General features: G+C 38.5%; 1 protein-coding gene across 1 annotated transcript in view; it reads left to right on the top strand.

Annotated features, from left to right (window-relative positions):
* Positions 1–25,284, top strand: part of AFF3 (ALF transcription elongation factor 3) — a gene marked incomplete at its 3' end in the record, with an annotated part of 474,001 nt that extends 448,717 nt beyond the window's left edge. Inside the window, exons 17-23 of the mRNA XM_084234797.1 lie at positions 11,296–11,359; positions 13,906–14,042; positions 17,821–17,892; positions 19,390–19,483; positions 22,217–22,266; positions 22,412–22,635; positions 25,163–25,284. Coding sequence (XP_084090923.1) covers positions 11,296–11,359; positions 13,906–14,042; positions 17,821–17,892; positions 19,390–19,483; positions 22,217–22,266; positions 22,412–22,635; positions 25,163–25,284 — 763 coding nt within the window. The remainder of the gene's footprint in view (positions 1–11,295; positions 11,360–13,905; positions 14,043–17,820; positions 17,893–19,389; positions 19,484–22,216; positions 22,267–22,411; positions 22,636–25,162) is intronic.
* Between the last annotated feature and the right edge of the window lie 305 nt (positions 25,285–25,589).

Below are 25,589 nucleotides of genomic sequence, written 5' to 3' on the forward strand. Positions count from 1 at the left end.
CTAGAAGAACAACTGGTTATCTAAATGTAATGAGACCTGCAAGACACATAGTCATGAATAGTTCAAGACAGAGTTCAAGACAAAATTAAAAAAGAATAATGAAAGTGGTTAGGGAAAAGAAGCAAGTAGCCTATAAAGGAAATCCTACCATACAGACATCAGACTTCTCAGAGGAAACTCTATGGGCAAGGAGAGTATGGAACAATGTATTCAAAATACTTTAAGAGCTTTCAGGAGGAGAGAGAATCAAAGGAAGCACCCTGCTTTGCACCAGGGATAAATACTAAGAAGTCCAAACAGGCACTGAATTCAGAGGATCCTGGTATGTGGGGTGAAATTGGAGTATATCACAGTCACCAGGAACCAACATTGACCAATCAAGACAAAAGAGACAGAGAGAAAAATCAAATTAAAGGGGAGAAGCAGTGAGTACCTGAAAAGGTGACTGCTGCCAGGGCAGACACCATGATTCAAACCACAGAAGGCAGGGCTGATTGCTGTGGCTCTAACTGTGGGAGAGTGCTATGATGAAACAGGCAGATGGGACCCCCAGTGAGGGGGCCAGAAAAGCCCAGAAAGGCATAACCCCCAACATCCATTTTCCCCAGGAGTAGGCAGATAGGGGGACAGAGTGAACATTGAAGCCTTTGGTGGAATGTGCCAGAACTGCTCCTAAACAATGGAGTACCCAGTGAGGAAAACAAAGCTCAGAAAGATGTGACACCCAAAACCCAGTTCCCCCAAGAGTGAGCAGATAGGGGGACCAAGCATAGAAAAACACATTGGAACACATCAGGGCTGCACCAAAGGCCCACCCCATAGGCTGCAGAGATACAGATCAAAGGCTAATAACAAGGCTGACACAGACACAAGCCAAGCTGGGATACAGCATACTCAGGAGTGATGAAGCCCCACCTACACTCACTGAAAACCCAGTTACAGATTAAGCCTTCCTGACATATAGCACCATCTACTGGTAGCTTCTCACCCATAATAATCTCCCCTCCCCACCAAATAATTGGGAGGCAAAAAATACATAACAAATGGCAATCTGAGTCCTCAGGGGAATATTATACCACAAAGAGAAAACAAAACCCAACTACAAAAACATGGAAGATATTTTCTTCCTATTAGATGAAGACTTCAAACTTGCCATGATAAAGAAATTCAAATAAAGGGAAGAAAACACAGAAAAGCAGGACTAAGATATATAGGAAAATTCAGAAAAATAATGTCCTGAGAAATAAAATAAATGAACAGAAGATTGAAATGGAAGCTTCACATAAAAAGATACCAGAGAGGGCCTCCCCGGCGGTGCAGCGGTTGAGCACTAGGTTGCGAAGCTGCCTGTGGCCTCGGCGGCGCCGGTTCAATCCCCGGCTGCTCCCCGGCCACCGGAGGAGGGTCCCACATGGCGCGCAGACCTCTCCTGCCGCCCGCTGCTCCCCTCAGCAGTGTCCTTCGGTCTTTCTGCCTGCTCTGCTCCCCGCTCTGGCTCTGGTGAATTCTCTCACCCTCCCGCACTTCTGACTGTACCCAGTGCATGTATAAATAAAAACCAACAAACAAACAAATAAATAAAACATGCCTCAAAAAAAAAAAAAAACAAAAAGATACCAAAGATACAGGATGTTAAAAGATCAATAAAAAAAATTCTGGAGAAAGCTATGGAAGTAGAATAGATCAAATGAAAGATTGATTCAATGGTTTGGAGGATGAGAGTGCACAGAGACTTCAGATAGAAGAAAAAGAGACACAAAATAAAAAATGAAAAATCTCTTTGAGAATTATCCAACTCCATTGAATTGCCTTACCCAAGGCAATATAAGATTACTGGGTATCCAGAGTGGGGGGGGGAGAGATAGAAGGGAACAGATAGGAAAAGATAGAAATTATTAAAGAAGTAATAGAGAAAAACTTCCCAAAACTGGAAAAGCAATTAAATATACAAGTTGATGAAGGTAAAAGAACACCAAGTTACATCAACAGAATGAGACTTATAGCAAGATCCATAGTAGTAAAACTTCTAGGATTCGAGACAAAAATGACTATTGGAGGTGGCGAAGGGCAAAAAACAGATAGCATGTAAAGGAACTCCAATCAGTCTTACAACTGACTTCTCTGAAGAAACACTAATGGACAAGGAGAAAATAGAATGACTTGATCAAAATATTTAAAGATAAAAGCTGCTAGTCAGAAAGGAGATTTAAAGGCCTTCTCAGACAAACAGAAGCTTAAGGAGTCTACCAGCACTCTACCTCCCCTCCAAGAAATGTTTAAATGAGCACTCGTATCTAAATAGAATAGAACATCCACAAATAACTGAACAAGGAAAAGATAGAACCACAAAATTCAGATCAAAGTAGTAGCAGACCTTCATATATCAATAATCATGCTAAATCTAAATGCACTGAACTTGCCAATTAAAAAATAAAAAGAATCCAACTTTCTGCTGTCTCCAGGAACATACCTGAGCTCCAAAGATGAACATCAGATTAAAACAAAGAATTGGAAAACAACCCTACAAACATATGGGACCCAAAGGAAGGCAAGGACAGCCATACTTGTATCTGATAAAATACAAGATAGATTTCCACCTAAAAAAGAGACAGGAATGGACACTATATAACGATTAAGAGACTATATATCAAGAAGACATAACATTCATCAATATAGACCCACCAAACCAAGAGCACCAAAATATATAAGGCAGTCACTAGCAAATATGAGACAGACATTGGAAAAAACACATTTATAGAAGGGGGCAACAACACCTCACTTTCACCAAAGGATAGAACAACCAGACAAAAAATAAATAAGGATGCAACAGCATTAAACAAAGAATGAGATCACATGGGATAAATATACATTTATAGAGTACAGCATCTCCCCAAATGCTGAATACATATTCTTCTCAAGTGTACATGGGATATTCTCCAGGATTGACCACATATTGAGTCACAGGACAAGTATTGGCAAATTCTTGAAGATTGAAATCATATCAAGTATATTCTCTGATCACAAATTCAAAGTAGAAATCAACCACAAAAAGAAAGCAGGGAAAACTTCTAGTGTATCGATATTGAACAAACACTCTACTGAATGACCAGAAATTCTTAAATACCTGGAGATGAACAAAAATAAAGACAGAGTGTATGGGACCCAGATAAAGCAAAGCTAAGAGGAAAGTATGTAGTTATACAGGCCCACATCAAGAAATAAGAAAGAACTTAAACACCTCTTACCTTAGGAAACTAGAAAAAAAGAACAAACCAAAAGCCAGCAGAAGAAAGGAAATAATAGAAATTAAAGCAGAAATAAATGAAATCAAACTCAAAAAGACAGTCCAAAGGATCAGTGAAACCAAAAGCCAGTTCTTTGAAAAATTCAATAAAATAGACAATCCTCTATCTTGACTCATCAAGAAAAAAATGGAGAAAACTTTAATAGAATCAGAAATGAAAGTCAAGTTACAGACATTTCAGAAATAAAGAAAATTTTGAGATTACTATGAGCATTTATGCCAGAAAATTGAATAACTTAGATGAAATGAGCAAATTCTTAAGGATGGTGTGTAGTCCTCAAGTATTCCTGGGACGTCCATAAACTAATTAGTGCACAGAATTTGGGGGTTGAGAGCCAAATCCACATTTTTGGTTGGTTTGTTCCATTTATTAGACTAGTTCCAAGATAGATAGATTTATGAAAGCTTAAGTGTGGTCTAGGAGGACACGTTTTTCTCCCTTCCCCATAACTGTCACAGCCATGCTAGACCCCACACACACCATGCCACCCTTACCATCTTCCTTCACCTTTTCTCCACTGCCCTTGCTAGGTAAGAAGGACAGTAGCAATTAATCCCTAAGGTGGGGGGGTATGTAATAGGAGTACACTCAGTTGGTCAACTACATATATAATTAGAGTTTAATGGTATAAATTGTTCATGTGAGCTTTAACCATTTGTGAAAAACAGATTAGAATTGTGGTTAAGAAAAAGATGGAAACTTGCATTTAGAGGTCATAAGCTAACAACATGATCAACAGAATATGCGTTGGACACTAAGGTATTCATAGAAGCAAACGCTTCCAGCAGGTGATGGTAAGAGCTTAGTATTCACACACACACACACACACACACACATACACACAGAATATTAAAACATAAGAAATTTTCCAATGTATAGGCCAGAACTAAGTCAGGTACAGCAACAACTAAATGATTGTACTTCAGTCTGCACTTCCTTGGATATTTGCAAGAGGAAATGTTTCTCAATCTGCTGGGGCTGCAACTGATATGATTTTGTCACTATCTGTATCAACGAAGAGACTATTATAATTCGTTTTTCCCATTAACAATATGTATAATTTTTTCTGGCTGACAGCTACAATAAAACTGTTTCCTTTTTATGGATAAAGATGTAATAGAATAAAAAGTCACTCTTCCATATCCATCATGTGGAGAGAAAGATGTCATGTTCCACTTGCCATGTGTCCCAGCTGACTTAAAATTCATAACAGAAAAATAAACATGCAGCTCATACAGCCACTCAAACTGAACTAAGAACAGCATGGGAAGGCTCTTCAAGCTTAAAAAGCAAAAATAGTCATTGTCTCTTCCCGGAAACAATAAAAGTAAGTGTCCTTAAGAGATCACTGGGCTGGGAAGTCACCTAAATGGGTGTCAAGTATCTCCCAGGTTCAGTTGGTATATACTGAGCACTTGCTAAGTACCAGGTACAATGCTTAATTAATTCTCAATTATTCTGAGAAGGTGGCACATGTGTGCCTTCCCCAGGAATGTTCTCTGGAACCCCAAAACTTCAGTCTCCTGCTCCATGCTGTCCCAGCTTCTCTACCTGCAGCCTCCCTCACAGGAGAGAACCAGGGTTCCTGTCACTCTCGTTGACTTCTCCCTGAAGATGTCAACACACTGTGAAATGACCAAAGAGAGGCTGTCTGTGGCAAAGAAGAAAGGATTAGAGAACCAACACCAGAATAATTTAGAGCTGATGGAATTCCAGTTAAAATGATGCAAACAGTAACAGATGCCATGCTGTCATTCAGTTTTTAAAACCACATCATGTAGCTTTGTAAAATAAGTAAACTCATTCTTTTGTGTTATAAATACTTATTAATGGTTGAATAAGCATGCAATTCAGACAACAGATGAATCCAATGGGTGCTCAATAGCAAGTGTTGAATGAACCCAGCAGAATAGAATCATGTTCCCAAAGGAAAAGCCTGCATTTATTTCTTTTTCCCTGAGTGTAAGGAATCTACATGCAGGTAAATTTAAATTCATGGACATCCAACCTCCTTTTCCTCAGTTACTTGCCAATTAAATAAGCACCAGTTTGTGCCTTCAGGATACACAGAACTAAACAGAATAACACTTATTTTTAAAATGTGATCCAGGTCAGTTTGTTCCACAGAAGTTGCAGGCTCAGATTGGTAACAGTGTGACTGCACTTTCTCCCGTGACATTTAGCCATGCATGCATTCACTACTTGACAGCCACAGTTTTAAGGTGACACTGGTGTGATTACCAAATTTTGTTTAAAAAAATAAATCTGCAAGAATTTATGTCAATGAGTGACAGCACTTGATTCACTCAAAGTCTGGAAAGTAATCTTATTAGTGTAAAGCCGTGAGCTGTAAATTACTCGGTGTCATAATTAGTGACAGGGGAGTTGTTGGCGGGGAGAAATTCAGAGAGAACAACTGTGTTATGAAAGCCTCAGTACAGAAGTCCTGAGCTGAGCTACGTGGTGAAATGCTTGGCTGGAAATTCAAGCCTCCGTTCCCCTCAGCCATATTGCTGTGCTGGGAAGCCAGCGACCCCCAAGTGCCAGAACTGCCGGCTGTCCCAGGAAGATGTGCTGTCTCTTACCCATATTTCACAGGAAAGAGTCAGTCGTGATCATCACATTCAGCCAAACGAACAAATGTCCCATCTGTCCCTGTGGCACCAAAAATAAGAGCCCAAGACTTAAGCCTCCCGACATAGAGAGAAGCGACCCTCAGCCACAGGAGCTGAAATGCATAGCGTGTGAAATGTGGCTGGGGGACAGGAAGCTGGATTTGGCATTTGTGATGTAATTATGCTCTGCAGTTTCTTAGCTAAAAGGATTTTAATTTTATGGATGATGAGAGGAATCCTATATGTAAAAGGTCGGCTCTCTTGCAACTGAAGTGCTTGAGTAGGTGGTATTACAGCAAAGCAAGACTCTCCTAAGGAGGGCTGGCTGCCATGGGCATTGTTCTTCTCCTGGGGTCTCCCCTCCCCAGTCACTTCCGAGCTGGACCCCACCTTTTTGGCTTCCTGATAAGTCACTAGTGTGCCTTGCTGCTCTTCATATGGAATTTTTTCCACTATGAGATCCTCATCTGTCCACCCGGCTCTTGTTTTGTTCTGACTAAAACAAAGAGCAAGAGGGCCTCCCCGGTGGCGCAGCTGTTGAGCGCTGGGTTGCGAAGCTGCCCGCGGCCTCTGCGGCGCCGGTTCGATCCCTGGCTGCTCCCGGCCCACCAGAGGAGGGTCCCACATGGCGCGCAGACCTCTCCTGCCGCCCGCTGCTCCCCTCAGCAGTGTACTTCAGTCCTTCTGCCTGCTCTGCTCCCCGCTCTGGCTCTGGTGAATTCTCTCACCCTCCCGCGCTTCTGACTGTACCCAGTGCATGTATAAACAAAAACAAACAAACAAAACAAATAAATAAAAACATGCCTCTATTAAAAAAAATAATAATAAAAAAAAATAAAACAAAGAGCAAGAAAGAAAAAGAGGGTAAGTGGGGGACAAGGTCTTTCAGATTGCACTGGTTGAAATTTTAGCTGTGTGATCATTTTAAGGTTTTTGCAAAATTGTTGTATTTTAAATGTCACACCAGAGTGGAACAACAATCAGTACATTGGTTTCCATTTCAACAGAAACACACTTTTCGTTGAATGACAAAAACCAGTACACTTAGCCTGGGCATCCTGGGAAGCACACACTATTTCTTTGAGAGAAGCCGTCAAATACAAGAGCCTGTTTCCTGTAAGACACAGGAATGGCTGCTCGTGTGTCTCAGAGTCCACGTTCCAGCGGCTCTGGGGTCTCAGCTAACATCAAGGTTACAGAAACAAAAGTTATATTTGGATCCTTGCTGTTAAATACAGTTGACCTGCTTCCTTTGAGAAGCACTCATAAACCAAAACCAGCACCCTAGGGCCCCTGATTCTGAAGTGCCCTCATCAACAGTGTTCCCTTACCTGGTGCATTAAAAATAATTACTTGATTTCTTACATGTTCTTTTTGTGAAGAATGTGCTTCAAAGCTTGGGACATAGTAGCATCTCTGGGGCTTATCAAATGACATGCTGACAGGATATCAGATGATGAATTCATTTAGTATGCAGTTGCCTATTTGTCCGATTTAGATTTCAGTTTCCCTAAGAAAATTATCCAGATTCTGCTGTACTAAGGAACCTGTTTGTTCAAACACATTGAATTCTCATCCCTGCCAGTTTTCACAAAACAGGCTAGTTGGGGGGAGAAGGGTGCATTTCACAGAGGTAGGAATTACAGAAAAAAGTCTGCCAGCCTCTCTGTGGGAGGCCATTCAACCCCATCTCAGCCACAAAGGAGAACAGAAAGCAAGGTTGCTTTAATACGCCTGTGCCAGAAGAAATATTGGGGTAGCTCAAACCCTGTTGCTGTGCAGAATTAAGACCCTGTTTTTTGTAGGTGGGGTGGTGGGAGAATAAGGAGAAGATAAGAAAGTATTCCTCTTTAATCAAATGCTCAGATTGTTATTCTTATAGCAAAGACATACCTAGCTAAACTTTAGCTTCTAGCTCAATCAAGCTGCATTTCTAAAGAACCTAGATACACATGATGTTCAATTGAACTTTTATTAGGTTTTCTCATGTATTATCACAAAATACCATCACTGTGAGAAATAATGTGAAGAGTTTTATTATCTAAGTGAAAAACTAGATTTTCCTTGTTAGAAAAATAGAAGATTAGATGCAAAATCACTGAGATAATAGGCTTCATATTAGCGCCTTTGCCATGTTATATTCTGGAACTGCCCAATGGGGGCAACAGTTTCACTTCCCTGCTGACCTGGACATCACTGTTAGAGCAATGCCTTCATGATAGCAGGTACCCACGGCTCTGCTGGACAACCGAGGAAATGGCTCCTTATCCCATTGCCTTTATGATGATCTGATGTAGCAATCACCTGAAAAGAGAAAATTGGCCAATCATCAGGCAATCTTCAGTGACTCAGTGTGCTGCACCCTCCATTATATGCAAAGATGAGAATTCTGTCATAACTGGTCTCTGAATGGCACACTTTTCAGCATCTCAGGTTACTATTGTAGCTGCTGTGATATAGTCATAAAATGACATGTTACTCATCCATGTACACTACTGTGAACTAAGCCTCCATATCAGGCTTAAAAAATATATTCACAGGCCACAGACACAAACAATCTTAAGAAACCCATGTTAGGAATTAGGAATTACCTTAAGGGTAACTTGGAGGCTAATAAGAACTAAGATGCCATTGCTTATTACCAGGTGACTCCTTTGTGAAAATAAAATGCATTTGAAATTTGAAATGATGGTCTGTTAGTGATAAGGTCTAGAAAACAGGGCAAAAAAAAAAAAAAAAGACCAAACTCATCTACAGAGTGTAGAGCAGATAATGATGTGGAGGATTCAAGTTGCCATGGAGATGTTCTCTGGCTCATTGGCTGTGATGCTGTAACCCATCAGAAGTCACCACTCTCTTCTAAGCTCAAAATGAATTCAATGCTTTTCAAGGGGGATTTGTTTACCTTTGACCTTGTGCCTAAAACCACAGGGTGGGTGAGATTAGAGAGGTCTCTAGCATGAAGATGTACCAGCTATAAAATGGCACACGTGTAATTACTGTAGCCCAGTAGAGCTCAAAAGGAGATTAAATGCCCAGAAGTGTAGTGTAAACAAGAAGTGGTATCTGAGATCAGGAAAGAGAAATGAGCATGAACCAAAGTTGCCAAGAAGGCCTCGTGGTGCTAAAATTGGGGAAAGGGTGGTCAGGGAAGGGGAGACAAGTAACATTGGGTTCATAATCGGCACTCAGTGAATGACCAAAGCAGAAATTGTTGGGGTTGGGGAAGAAGAGAAGCAGAACAAGGTTGCTTGAATACTCCTGTTCCAGTAGAAATATTGGGGTAGCTTACACCCTGCTGCGCCGTGTGTAGAGGCAGGAAGCATATGAGAACTTTGTTCTAAAATAGGAATAACATGCTAACAAGAGAGTAAGGAAACCTGCCACCCCTGACTGTTAGAGGACGGTGTTGGTGAATAAATGTTATGGTTAAGAGGTCATATTATAGGGGCCTGAACTGAGATTTGATCTCATAGGCCCTAGAGATTGATTTTAGGTCTGTGAGTACGTTGGCAATGTAATGAAAACCATATTTTATAAACAACTGTTAAGGGTTAAAGGTCAGAGTAGATTGTAAGAAAGTGAAAGTAGAGGCCAAGAGATGTGTTGAGAGTCTAGACTTGAGTGGTGTGTGTGGGCACTAAGAAAAGAAAGGAGTGTTTATAAAAAAGCATTCATAATTCAGCATTTGATAACAGAGGCTGGGGGTACTGAATGGCAACACCTGAACTCTCCTAAATAAACAGGCTCTGGGATCCAGTCTTAAGCTCAGAAATCAGATCTAAGTTTGGGCTAGAGGTCTGTTCCCACAGTGCTAACAAAATTTTATGAACAAGAGACAGAAAACCATGTTCCTTTTCTTGCTTTCATGGATAATTTTTTTATTGAAGCAACATTGGTTCACTACACTGTATATGATTAAGAGATATAGGATCACACCTCCCCAAAGGTATATCACCACACCACACCCACCACCAAGGCACCCATAGTCCTCTACCATTCTTAATTGGGCACCCTCCACACCCACCCCCAGCCTCAATTCCACAGTCAGATTTCTAGGGTTTGTTATTGGTTTGGTTCTGTCTGGCCCTTTGTTTCCGCAACCACATGTAAGTGAAATCTGCTGGTATTTGTCTTTCTCTTCACTTGTTTTGCAGTGATTTTTGACCCAAAACTCATTATTTTCTGTGACCCTGGCTTGTTTGATTGATTGATTAAGATCATTGGAATGAGGATAGTAGTTGTGGATTGCAATGTCATTGTATTCATGGTTTTTCTAAACACTTTGACCTCTTTGGATAAAAGGATGCCCTGACTACCTAAAATTTTAGTAAGAAAAAAAAAAGATCCATTAGAATCTGAAAGAAAGCAGTTTATAATAAGCATGAACAATAGGCTAAACAGTCCCTGATTAATATCGCTATTTACATCTCATCTCCCATTCAGGGATCCCAAGTTATAGTGGATAGCCAGTGCATAGGTAGATTTTATTGATAGCATGAAGACCCATAATACAAAAAAAAAGAAAGGAAAGGTTTATGCTGATGGTACCTGACGTTTGGGATTTTTAAAAATCTATCAGATAAAGCGTTTAAAGATACTATCTGAAGGGAAGCTTAGTGTAACCTGGGGTCATTACACACTTAGATCAGTCTCTGGATGAATTACCTTCATCTCCCAACAGGGTCTGTGCTGGCCAGGGTTATTGCTTTAATAATGCACATGTCTGCTGTTAATGTTTACCAGCTAGTTAATCAGAACTCTAGAGAATACATGCCACATTTGCATTGTTACAAGGTAGATATCATTTTACAATTAACTTCATTACAACTGGAATGTAATATTACAGCATTACCTCTTTTCATTTTTCACTGTGAAGCTTTAAAATAATTATATCTATAGATACATACACTCTGGGTACCACTTATGCATATAAATGGCATCTATTTTCACAAGGATATATAAATATATTCACCCTTACCTAACCATACAATTGGTATGTTGTGTATTTACAATCTTCACATCAAGATGAGATTGTTTTGTAGAAACATCATGTGAAATAAAATCTTTCACTTGTTTTCTTAACCATGCAATAAAAATCTGGTTCACAAATCTGGCACTGGGGAACCATGTTAAAATTGCTGTAAATGTAGACTATCTGCCTATAATGAGTGTGTTTTAAGTAGCTCGCTTAAGAGAAATATAATTGTTGTATTTTACATATAGACAGTAATTTAGAAATACAAAAAAAATTACTTGATTGCATGGTAAGTAGAATTTTTAAATTGTGCCCATGGTTTGAGCCAAGGAAGTATTTTCAAAAGATCTCACACTTACACAATAATGACATTTTTAATATCATTCTCTCCTTGTAGGCCACGCAGTGCAGATTATTTTATGCAAGAAGCTAAACGGATGAAGCATAAAGCAGATGCAATGGTAAGACCCTTTTCTTTCCAGATATGTTCTCCAAATTATGTTTGTACTGCAGTTTCATCTTTGGGCAATATAGCTAGGGTAATTATAAAATCTATTACAAGGATGGCTGGGTCTGTTAAATGGAGAAATGTTTATATAATCAAGTGCCATAGCCCAATAAATTATGACTTCAACCAATAATGTCTGACTGGGAGAAAGCCCTGGATAAATGAATATTTCAATTTAGTCCTAAGGTTTGAATAGTAACTAGAGGCAATCGAGTCAGTGGGTGGTAGTATTTTCTTCCTTTAAAAAAAAATCCTAGGTTTGCATTTTTCTGTCTTGTTAGACTGGGCAACCCTTAGCTTGGTCCAAGATTGAATCCCTCTTTTAAAAGACTTGTGTTCTTCATGTGTTTCTGCAAAAATGATTCTTCTGAAACTGTACAACACAAAAACTATTATACTGCACATAAGACCCTATAGTCACCATGATTTGGGGTTTTTAAAGAGTAGCTTTTTTTACTTGGATAATCTATTTTGGAAAGCTTCCAGCTTTCAAGTGATAGAAGACTTGTTTTTTACTAAAAGAGGTCATATTGTTGTTCTATCTTAATGTCTCTTCCAAAGGGACTCCTTCCTCACTAGTCATTCTAGTTCTGTTCCCTCTGGAGTTCCTGACTGACATCAGAATGCTAGAGATGAATAAGGTATTTCAGATGGCCTTCAGAGTATTACTCCAGAGTTGAAGATGTTTAAACCAAAGCAGTACCCCCTCTCCCGTTACTACTGATGTCACCCATCAAGCATTTATTTGATGAAGGTCACTGCCTAGATACATAGGAGATAGGGGAAATAAGCTTGCATCAGAGTATCAGAAAATAGAGGAAGGAAGAGCTGCAGGTCTTAGCCTCACAATCCCACAGTGTAGAGGAGAGTTCTGGTCACCAAAAAAAAAGCTGATGTATGTTCACTATTAGAGAAAAGCTTCAAATGTTAAAGCAGAATGAAATTTTCTTCCTGAATCACTCAAAGCTTACCAGAATTATACATCTTGCCCAACCCATCCTTTCCTGTGGACATTCAGCTGCAGCCAGACTGGTCCCCTCTCTGCCTCTAATCACCCCTCACTCATGTTAACCAGCAAGTCCTCACATCTACAGAGACTCACACTCACCACTCACAGCTATTCACACATATACACTCTCTCCTGCACACTCACACCTTCAGTGTCCTCCCTGAATCCAGCCAACTCATAGCATTCCTTCCCAGTGTCATGTTCCATCCCTGGAGAATCTTCCCTGCCTCTCTTGAGCTGCTTTCTTCCTATATCTCATTTGCATTGCATTGAACTCATTGTTTTGCATTTTGTTAATTAATCACAAACTGCCTTGCACCTTGAACTATCTTGTAGAGGCACATTTTCTCTTGCCAAAAATATTAAATGTTCCTGGAAGGAGCTTTTGTATCCAAGTGCATATTATATATTGAATGCTTTGGAAAGTAGTTATTGCATGAAATGACTTCCTTAATCTGAAACATTACCAAGAAACATTGCTCTGTAACCTATTTGGGTTATAAACTGTTCAAAATTTTGATTTACTAATGAGGAAGAGTTTTGTTCTGCATTTCTGTTCTCTAAGGTAACATTACTAATGATAATTTTTTAGAGGCAAGCCTTAGATTAGCAGTTAACTTGTATAATTCTATTTTGATTAATGAATGAATATTTGAACACAGGGGAGACTGTGCAGTCCAAGATTAGAATATGTATTTATCCACACAGAGTAACAATATATGTAACCAGAAGCTTAATATGTTTATGTTCTCATAAATAGATTTATAAGAACCAGTGCAGATTCTTAGTTATCCTCATTGAGTGGAGAAAGATTAACATAAATTTAGGCAACTACAGATAATCTCCCTCAAATCATTTATTAATTTTCAACTCTGTGTCCATTTTAGTTAAGCTGAGTAGTGCCTTGAGTTTTATCTCTTTTACTCACCAAACTCTGACCCTTAAGTGAGGGCCTAACTTAGCAAAACAACTAAAAAACACCTAACAAGAGGATGGTATTGAGATATGAATGTCACTAATAATGTAAAAGATTATAACCAAAGTCTTACACTATCGAAGTTGGAGTATACTTAAGTATGAAAACTCTAAATATAGAATCAGACTTAACAACTTTAATATATTTTAACATAGCATACCCTCCTCAAGCCCCTCCACCCCTTATGAGGTATGAAGTTGCCAAACCATTAGGGGTTAAAAAGAGGTAAGGGGAAAATAAAGTAACCATGAAGTTCTGATCAATGCTGATACCAAGTTGGTGCATGGAGTTGGTATAATTCTGTATAGAACCTTTCAGTCACTTATACTAAATTTGTAGCAATTTGTGGAAACAACTAGAGCGGGAAGTACTCTATTTTGTTCTCTCAGCTCCATTCACAGGATTTTGGAACTGTTAAGTAAGGTTTCTAAAATAAAGTGTATAAACTATGTGTCAATGCCATTAAAAAAAAAAAGCTATATTTAAGGAAGACACTATTAACTCTGCCAATCAGGTGGAAAAATTTGGAAAGGCTTTGAACTATGCTGAAGCAGCCCTGTCATTTATTGAGTGTGGAAATGCAATGGAACAAGGCCCAATGGAATCCAAATCTCCTTACACCATGTATTCAGAAACAGTAGAGCTCATCAGGTAAGCACTGTGTTTTATTGCTGGGGTAGGAAAAGGAGGTGAGGAATACATGTAAGTACTATGAATACAGAGAAAAGAACATCAGCCTTGACACTATCAGCTATCAAGAGCCAATGTTTATGCCCCAAAAGAACATAAGATTTTGCAAGGCACTTCACATACCCTGCCTCCATTGTTATCTTTGTGAATGAGGCAGGACAGCGACTGCAACTCCTGATTGCTACAGAAAGGAAGCTAAATCTCAGTGAAATGTGACTTGCCTACTTTACCCAGCTAGAAAGCAGATTTTTGGACTTATTTAACCTCTAAGCTGCATTTTAAAAAGTCTGATTCACAACTAGTGTTTACTGAAAGGGAAAGGGAAATGAAGGATAAGCTGATCAGGTAATAGGGATGGATCATTTGTATAGTGAATGATAGAATTGGACTTTTAGTGAATTTAATGTAGTATATATTCATGCTGACTTTTAATGATGCAATCCTGAAACATATAATATTATAATGCAATATTCAATAAATGTATGAATGAATGTATGAACAAACAAACAAATAGGTGAGGGGGAACAGATCTAGTTTGGGTAAGCATAAGCTAAATTCTAACTTCATCAGTACATGATTCAGGAATACTTAATGACAGGAAAGGAAATGGGACAGAGGTGTTATGGAATGAAATTCATCATATGATGTACTAGCTTAGAGGGTGCTGATGTTTTTTTGGTCTAAGTCCTACATGTCCACTGTCACCCAGCTTGTAATGTGAGCAGAAGCAGAGTTTCTGACAGGGGCACGTCAAGGAGTTGGGATGGGAGACACTTCTGTAGTGGAGACCTGAAAAGGCACACCCTAATATCTCTTTAATGAACCACTAAGAGAATTCCTTTAACCCTATTTAGAACCTTTGTTGTAGGGTTATGTTTATAGCTAATTCAGATGCTTGGGATAATGTCTAATATTCACTATGTGAAATAATTCTTCCCAAAACTAACTTTAATAAACTTTTCTGATGCTACAATTCTTTGCAACCTAAGTAAGATCAGATAGATTTTACCATGACCCACTTTTCCAGATGGAAGATTTCTAAACATCATAGGTTATAACCTTTTTGTTCTGTTTTGGCCCAAAGATGCAACTTGATATTTAACATCACTCTCCTTCAGTAAATAGTTCTCAGCCTTTGAAACTGTCATCCCACCATCACAGAACACATCATCTTCAAAAGCACTTCTCAAGAATGTTTTGAAAGTCAACACTGCCCAGAAATAGAAGTCATTAAAAAAAAAAAAAAAAAAGACCAAGTGGAAAGTATGGAACTAAAAATATGATAACAAAATCAAAATTTCACTGGGTGACTCAATAGTAGATGGAGATGACAGAGGATAAAATTGGTTGACAGAAAATAGAATTTACCCAGTCTAAGCAATAGAGAGAAAACAAAAGAAAATAAATAATTGGACCTCAAGCACAATGACAAAAGGGCCAACAGGTATATCATTGGAGCCCCAAACAGAGAGGAATGAGTGGGACTAAAAGAGCTTTGAAGAAGTAATGGCTGAAAGTTGACAATTTTGAGAAAAGACATAAACATACAAGTTCAAGAAACTAAGAAAAACCCACATCTGATAAAAACCAAAGCGATATATGCCAAGACACGTCATAATTATATTTCTGAAAACTAAAGACAAAGAAAACATTCCAGAAAACTACCAAAGAAAATGACTCACTACCTATACGGCACACTGATTCAGGTGAGAGAACTTCTCACCTGAAATCATTGAAGCCAGAAGGAAGTGGCAGGACATTTTCCAAGTGCTCAAAGGAAAAAAAAAAAAAAAAAAAACTGTCAAATTGTGAATTCTTGATTCAGTGAGGCTTCATTATTCAGGAATGAAGGGAAAATTAAAATATTCTCAGACAATGAAAAACTAAGTTTTTATTTCTAATTGACTCATCCTTAAAGACTTGGCTAATGGCAGTTATTCAAACAGGAAGGAATGAAGAATAAAAGAACAAAAACATAGATACATGCAATAAACTATCCTCCTCTTGAGTTTTATAAACTATATTGATGATTGAAACAACAAACAACCATCAGACACTCAATGCTGTTTTATGCAGGGAAAAGAAGGAACCTAAATGGAAGTTAAGGTTTCCACACTTCACTCGAAGTGCTACAGCATTGACACCAATAAATTGGATAACTCACAAATGTATATTGTATACCCAGAGCCACCATTATGAAAACAAACAAAGAAGATACATTCAAAAGTTACTAAAAGAATTTGAGGAGTTTTAGAGAGACCAAGGCTTCTTCCCAGGCTAGTACTTAACACCAGGAAGGCCATGCTCGTTGCCAGCAGAAAGATCACTCCTGATCCCAGTGGTTGACACCCAATGGCGAGAAGCCAGACAGGCTCAAGTCTCCAGGCTCTCCTCAAGCTGGAGATACACTTGGACCTCAAGGCCCCACTGCAGAAGCTGAACATAACAACAGCCAAGCAAACTGAAGTTGGAGCATATACTCTTCGTTCCAGTCCCTCAACTGAAGTCATTCCAGAAAACCATAGGCTAGTGAGGTAACTGGAGAAGTTACCGGGAGTATATGGTCTTCGTTGCTCAGAGGAAAATTTTGACTGAACCAACTCAGAAAAAAAATATGAAAAATAAGGAAAAACCAGCCAGGAGCCACACTCTGAGAACTGTGCAAGATGAGATCCTGGAGAATTTTGTCTTCCCAAGTGAAATGGTGTGCATGAGACCCACATAAACTGAAAGACAACTGGCTAATAAATGTGCATTTGGATACAGCACACGAGAGGAATGTGGGATGCAAGGCTGAAACTTTTTCAGATGTCTATAAGAAGCTCATGGGCAAAGATGTTAATTTCAAATTCTCAGAGTTTCAATTGTAAACTAGTGACTAAATAAAATATAATTTATAAAAACAAAACACTACAAATTCTGGTATTGTAGACAGTAAAATAACAGTTTAATTTCTTGAGCAATTTACAATAAGCCAGCACATCATGCCAGAAGCTTTATAAGTACTGTCTCGTTTAATCCTTACAACAGTGCTATGTGATGGCAGTATTAGTCTTATTTTATAGTTAAGGAAATATAAGCTTAAAGACCTTAATACATTTGTCTGAGCTCTCACAACTGTGTGGCTGAGCTGGAATTTGAACACAGGATCCCTGGACCATTATACATACAGAGCTCCAGCTCTCTCAAAGTGTATGCAAGAAACTTGACATTATTCGGAGAAAGGAATCACCATATCCTTCCTAGTTCAGAGAAATACATGCATGAAAGCCTCTATGTCCCCGAGAAACTGCTGTCAAAGTAAAAATTCCATAACAACGAAAAGGAAGTAAATCCAAGTATTTCATCTGACTGACTTATCTCTTGTTGGAGATATGTCTAGAAATACTGAACTTTGCCTCCTTCTTGTCAGCCACATAGCCATAAGTTAAAATTTGCAAAGATAGATGCATCACCATATATGTGGATAATTTTGAACTGATATCACTCTCAACAATCTGTAGCATTTGAATGTGTGTTAAAGAGCAGAAATTAGCTAGGAAGCCATCACAGTAATGTAATGCATAGGGAAAATGGAGCAGCATCAATTAGCTATCAGGAAAGAATTATCAGCAAGTGCTATGAAAAATTAAGTACTGGGCAGAGAGAACTTCCATCCCAGAAAATGTTCTATTGTTAATAGGTTGTTTTTTTTTTTCATTCTTTTATTTGGGTTTTCTTTTTTTCTCTCTTTCTCTAGATATGCAATGAGACTAAAAACCCACTCAGGCCCCAATGCAACACCAGAGGATAAACAGCTGGCTGCATTATGGTAAGTACATCATATCAGCTTAAAATGTCCTCCCACCCTTGTATCTCATCATTGGCATCCACGTATGAAATGCACAACATATTCCTAGAGCCTTCTAGCAAGCATAACCAAATGTAGTTCTAATGGTGGCCAGGAAGAGCGAACACCCTTTTTTGCTGCTTTACCATGCATGATGTGACTGCATAGTGATTGAAAATTGATAGTACATTACATAAGGATAGTTTCTGTGTGTATGTTTAAATCAGATAGGCTGTATTTTAATAATTTGAATGTGAATTATACCAAATATAATTTATCTTGTGTTTAACATTTTAGATGCAATCAAAATAATTCATCTCTCTTTACATGTGGGATTAGTATGACTGAATCAAATAACCATATTAAAGTTCTCAACACGTTGAACTGGGGAGCAGTTCATTACACTTTGATAATAAAAGCATTTCTTTCAAAATGTTAACCAACGTGTAATAGATTTTTTTCTATATAATAATCACAATGATAATGTGATTATAATAATAATTTTCCCCTCTGCATCTCCTCAGAACACTGCCCACGACTCTTCAAAATCACAGGACATGTCTCTATTGACTCCTGCATTTAAAAGAAATTTTTTTTTTTTTTACTAATAAGAGCGAAATCACAAAAGAGAGGGTGTCAGTTAGTTTCTCATAATCACATCACCTGGAATCTGGTGTGCTAAGAGACTTCTAAGCTGTATTTAGTGTGTTGGTGTTCTAGTATGTCAACCAGATCTGAGTCAGCAAAATAATTATAATCTTAGTGAAACACATCAAGTAGAAGATTTTTCTTAGGAAGTGCTTCCCGTACTTGTTTTAAACTTCAAGTTCTACATTGGAATTAACAAAGGTTAATAATGATTAGTAATTAATAACATATCAAATAGAAACCAATGTATAAATAAGTATTTAAAAGTCTGTAAAATAAAGATCACTTTCCTCAGCGACACATATATGATACTTATTTGAACTAATTATAGTCCAATAAAGTAGTTTAAAATGAAAGAAATAAAGGGCTTTTCTTTCAGCAAAGACAAAGTCCAGGGTGGTGCAAATCAGTGTAAAGTGACTCCCCTGAAACTCACCCAGTAAGCAGTGAAACTTCTGACTAGAGTTTCCTCATCCTGTCATGGAGGGAGACTGTCCTCTAGTGGAGGAAGAAAAAAATAACCACTCCCTCAGCCTCAACAAAGAAGCAGTAAAATTAATATAAAATGATCTCATGGTTAATATATTTATGGAGTAACTCCTTAACATTTGAATGCTATCTTATAAACAAAAGGAGAGTCAGATATTTATAGGTAGGTGTATATGTATAATAATATGTACATGTGTGCAGAGATATATACATGTATGTATATGCACACAAATATATAACCATATAAATATTGAGTGCCTTTGAACCACGAGGTTTTTTGTTAAATTTTTTTTGCAAAGGACACATGCTCTTCAGGGCCCATTTTTCTTTTTTTGCTTATAGTTACCGATGCCTGGCTCTCCTATACTGGCGGATGTTTCGACTCAAAAGGGACCATGCTGTAAAGTATTCGAAAGCACTTATCGACTATTTCAAGGTATTGTCTAGCTAATGGACAACATTGTTCCTTGTATTCAGTCACACACACACACACACACACACACCCCCCCCGTCAAAGATATTTTTGAGGAGCCTGGTAGAACTCACTGCTTTGAGGATAAACAAGAGCCCTGTGATATCTGCACTAGCCCCATTTATGGCATTAAGGCTCAGAGAATGTGTTTTGAAAGCCCATCTAATTTATCCCCCTGCTTCATGTCCAGGTATTTTTATGGCCTCAAGAGAATGAAGATCCAGTTACCCATTCTAGTGTCTGCAGAAATTCATCTTTATAGCTAACATAAATTCCTCATACTCACTTAGAGCTTCTTCCTCTTAAAGCTAACTACTTAGAACTTCCTCTGAGCTATCTCCAATAGCTAATTTAATTTTTAATGAAAGTACTATTTTAAATGATAAGAAATGGCTTATTAGAACCCAGGAACACTGGGAAAATAGCAATGTGTAAATATGAGGATGGATTGGAAACCATGCTAAAGTTTACCTGTATCAGGAAAAGAATCATTTTCACTGGAAAATAAAAAAAAGGAAAACCTTTGATATACTGTTGTGAAGTGGATCTGAAGTAATAATTCAGTTGAGATTTCTGAGTCTCTTCACTGTCCATTGTCTAGCAAAAAAGAAATTACACCCTTTCTGCCTCCACCAACCCCTCATTAAGAGCCACAGCCATCACCTTAGATCCAATTCCCAGGCTCCACTTCTCAGGGATTATCTCTGATAACCAGACTGCACTGGGGGTTTTGTCCACCCTGTGCCTCCCACACAGTGGTGCGTGTGGGGTGAGCCATGCTAAGCCACAGAGATAACTGTCTGGGCCCACGACCATCATGTGTCATAATGACGAGAACTGACGTTAAGCCTCCCCTTTACTTTGGAAGCTTAAGGCCAAGATTAATTGTTTTCAAAAATTTAGAATCTTAAGAGTTAATACTAAAGAGGGTTATTACATTCAAGAAAAATGCTTGAACATAGTAAGAAGCTGTAAGTCATGAGGTTATAACAGAACTTTTAAGACGTACAGGAAGTTCTTAAAGTATGTATGTAGTCCATGAACACGTTCAGAATGGGTAGAGAACACAACTTACAAATCAGAATTTCCCCTCCTGGAGTTATTGGTAGTTGCCCTTAATTAAAGGCCTTCAGTGCTAAAATTCAGAGATTATGAGATTTCAGGTAGCAATGACAGTTTGTCCATAAAGAATGTGTTTTATCAGTACAGAACTGTCTGGGAAAATAGGGCTTTGTTCCCACCCATGTTTTTCACAGTCCAGGAGTCAAGAGGGTGAGTAGGAGCAAAGAGACCTGAGAACAATTGTAAAATGGTCACAAGTGAGGTGATTTTTTACCATTTTGATAACACTGCCATCAAAAACTAAAAATCAGTCATCACTTTATAAAGTTCTTTTTAACCAAAGGAAACACTCTGGGTAACCAAGTTGGAGCTGTTTTCTTGTGTCTGGAATGGAAAATTCACATCAGCATCATAAAGACCATTTTTTTCCTTAACACTCCTATAGATTTGTATACAAGAAAGCATTACTGGGCTCTCAGAGTGGAAATGTAAGTGCACATTTAGCAACTTTCCTTGCCAAAGGCAAAACTTCTCTTAATGCAAATAGTCAGAATATTCAAATAAATCAGAAATTTTGAAAATCCTGTCTTTTAAGAAAATCTATTTTTATCTGTTCCTTTAGAAGTATTCAAGAGCAACTTCCTTTACGAGAGACACTTTTAAGCTTCACAAGTTAAAACACTAGAATTTGATATCTCACATATTTTCAGGTATTAAATGTGTGTCAATGGTTTCTCCAAATATGCCCTACATTTAAATATAAGGTGTTCTCAATGTACTGGGGAAAGGGTTTGGGGAAGGAGAGGAGGTTTCCTGCTCTTTTTCCTTTTCAAGAAAATTAGGTTAATTTAAAATGAAAAAAATATGGTGGTTTATGATTTTACGGACACTCGGGATTATGATTTAATTTGGTACAAAGGATTTGGGACATGACAGCCCAGGCTGTGAAATGGGTTCTTCATTTTAGCCTGCTGGGGTGCCCAACAGGCCGTGCAGCTCCCCCCACCCACCCCATAAGCTTCCAGTGAGGAAGCCTGTAACCTAGTAATTGTAACTTTCCAAATTCAATTATTATAAACCTGCACTTTTTTCTTTTATTGAACTAACAATGGTTTACCAACACTGTATATGATTCAGAGATATAAGATCACACCTCAGATGTGTGTTCCCACACCACACCCACCAAGGCACCCATAGTCCTCCACTGTGGACCATTGGGCTCCTCCACACTGCTCTCTATGCTGTTCCTCCTACTCTGGTAGCCTCAGTTCTATAGTTGTATTTCTGGGGTTTTATTATTGGTTTGGTTTTATCTGTCCCTTTATTTTGTTTCTCTATATTCCGCATATCAGTAAAACTATCCAGTGTCTGTCTATTTCTGACTTATTTCAATTAGCATTATTCTCCCCATCCCCCAAAATTACATCCACATTATCACAAATCGCAGGAGTTCATCTTTTTTTATAGCTGAGTAATATTCCATGTGTACATATATACAGTATCTTCCCTATCCATTCATCTGCGCTTGGGCATTTTGTCTGTAATATCATTACTCTCTCAGTGGTCACCTGAGAATTGTCAGCTGTTTAACTTAAGGGGATAGTACTCACTGCCAATATTTTTATTTTCCTGCAGAATTCATCTAAAGCTGCCCAAGCCCCATCTCCATGGGGGGCCAGTGGAAAGTAAGTTCATTTTCTCTATATTAAAAGCAATAAATGAGACACTCTGTGATGTGGAGCAATGTGCTATGCTGTTTCCAGTGCCCTGAGCGGCCGCCCTATCTCATCTGATACCAAAAACTCTTGTTTCTCTACTCTCTATCTCCAGGAGCACTGGGACTCCATCCCCCATGTCTCCCAACCCCTCCCCCACCAGCTCAGTGGGCTCTCAGGGGAGCCTCTCCAATGCCAATGCTCTGTCTCCTTCAACCATTGTCAGCATCCCACAGCGCATCCACCAGATGGCTGCCAACCATGTCAGCATCACCAACAGCATCCTCCACAGCTATGACTATTGGGAGATGGCAGACAACCTGGCCAAGGAAAACAGAGGTGTGTGTGCCTATGGGGATATATGCATCATTCACCCATGGTGTGGGGAGATAACCTGACCCAGGAGCCTTATGAGGCCAGTTTTCATCACTTATTGAAGGAGAAATAATAGCCATCACCTACCGTGTGGAACTTTTCCTGACCTCTCCCTCTCACTCGTGCCTTAACCTATCTTTATCTTTACTGCAGAAGACTTGAGACAGAGATAGAGCCAGAGATGACATAAATATATGATGCAGATATAGGCATATAGGTTTTTCTCTTTATACACTGAGCTCCTTGAAAGGAGGAATTATATTTTATTCAACTTTATATTCCTAAGACCTGCACAGTATCTAGGATACAACTGGGGATCTGAAACATGGAATTAAAATTAAGTAGTTAATGAGTATATTACTAGCTATTTAAATGATAGTGGTTCACAGGTGAAAGAGAGTGTTTATATATAGCAATATTATTTTTAAATAATGTTTGCTTTTACGGATTATAAAAGGAATGCTTATTTATTGTCTAAATTTGTAAAAAAAAATGAGAAAAATATTATTAGATCACCAGTAATCTGATCACCAAGAAATAATTACTGTTTACATTTTACTGAAGTTTCTTCTAATCTTTTTTCTCTAAACATGAATGGTTTGTACCAAGACAAGATTATGGTATATAAAGGTTTACATCATGTGTTTTTGTACATATTATCTATATATTATTTTTCACTTAACATTTTATCAGGTATTTCCTCATATTATTAACTAGTTCAAAAAGACCATTTATGATTATTCTATCATACTGCCCTAATTTTGGCTATACAATCATAAAGCATCATGATTTTTCAAACCATTGCCTTATTGTTGGACATTTAACTTATGTCCAATTTTTTCTACTATTACAAATAATGTATGGATAAATATCCTATGTAAATCATTGTCCATTTTTCTGACAAAGTTCTTAGGAGGGAGTTATAGAAGTAGAATTTTGGAGTCAATGGATATAGATTCTTTTATGACATATATTATTATCTAACTTGATATAGCTAACTTTTCTTCCATAAGATGATACAAATTTACTATTCTCCCTCCAGCAAGGGGTGAGAGTGCAAATCTAAGCTCACTTTTAGGCCATTAAATGCAATTATTTTCTTATTTTTATTTTATTTACTTTTTTTCTTTCAGCACTGAGGTGACATGGTTTATAACACTGTCCATGATTTAGGCAAATAAGTTCACACCTCTTCAGATGCAAGTTCATCAAAACATGCATAGTCCTTTGCCATAGTCATATACCACATCCAATGCAAATTTTGTTCCCATGATATCATAAGCCTGCAAGGACAATTCCAGGATGGGTGTCCATGATGAGATGAGGAATATATAGCACAGAGAGGCACATGAGTCCTAAATACATGCAAATGATAATAAAACCAGAAAACCTATAATAGACAGTTATGAAAAATTCAATGGGAAGGAGGTGAGTATCTGAGGACTGAGGCCACCAGGAGGGACTCACTATAGAAAGTGACATGGAGCAGAGATTTGAAAGGTAAATAGCATTGAGTGCTGAAATGAAATGGAATGGATGTCACAGGTGGACATAACAGAAGGGACAAATATATAAAACTTTATATAGTCAGTTTGGGAGACCCTGAGCAGGCCAGGCTGCAGATGGCACTGCCAGCTGCCCACTAGATGCCTTCCACCAGAGGGCTCAGTGCCACACATTCATGCAAACTTGGCATCCTGTCCCTTGACCTGCTCCTCTCAGGCTGTTCTGCTCTTGGATCCCTGCCACAGCTCTCCTCCCAACCACCTGGAACTTGGATTTTCTCTAACCCCTCCCTCAACTCCTCCAGCAGGACTTTATTCAGTATATATATGAACTTTGGAAAACTCCCAGACATTTACTTTGAAGGCATGTTGTTCAGAAATCTAGTAATGACAGCATAGCAGCCGTATGAATGTATTTGTTTCTATTCACATTAAACTTGATCTTTGAAATAGCAGAATCTATGCATTTTCCATTTTGGCATACACTTCTACCTTTACCCTTCTATACCTATTGTAGGTGTGATTGGCCTTGGCACTCAATAACTATTCATTGAGAGGCCAAATCTAGAGACGGTCCAAGGACTAGAAGAGATATTTCACAGCACACCTCTGATTTGCACCCTGGAGCCTCCTCCCTTTGACTCTCTGCAGAGGCTCAGCATATCCCACAGCTGAGTGCAATATAAACAAAAACAGGGTCCATATTCAGTATGAAAGGCAGTTCTGCATAAGGGCAGTGTAGTCTGAGAAAGTCGATTTCCTTTGCTATTTGACATAGTAAATATTATTCAATTGAATTAGAAATGGAAAACAGAGTGATTATTTTGATATAAAATGAGTTTTCTACTTTTGGGTCTTGTTCAGTCAATGCTAAAGTCACAAATATATAGAGACTGTGAGTGATTTTTTTTCCCTTAAGTCACTCTGATGTCCCAAGGTAGCATACTTAGTATGTGTGGCGCCTAACATCTCTCTCCATTTCCTAGAATTCTTCAATGACCTGGATCTGCTCATGGGCCCTGTTACCCTGCATAGCAGCATGGAGCACCTGGTTCAGTACTCCCAACAGGGCCTGCACTGGCTACGTAACAGCACCCACTTGTCATAGGGACCTTGCTCCTGAGCTGGGCTGTGCTCTCATCTCCACGGATGGCTCAACATTTCTGGACACTGTGCTACTGAAATTTCCAGCCACAGCATTTATCAAACTGCAGTGAACATTTTCTCAGCATCAAACAATGGTCTTTTCCAGGGCATGTGTGTCTGTGTGTGTGGATGTCTAAGAAGCTAACTGTGTATGTGTGAGATACATAGCTCTTTAGAACATATATTCTTTGTCTAGTTTCCATAATCCCAGGCTAGACAAAATGATCAGAAGTTTCTGATTAGAGAAGATACACTTACCCACACACA

This window comes from Talpa europaea, assembly GCF_964194135.1.
Source record: "Talpa europaea genome assembly, chromosome: 6".
Lineage (NCBI taxonomy): Eukaryota > Metazoa > Chordata > Mammalia > Eulipotyphla > Talpidae > Talpa > Talpa europaea.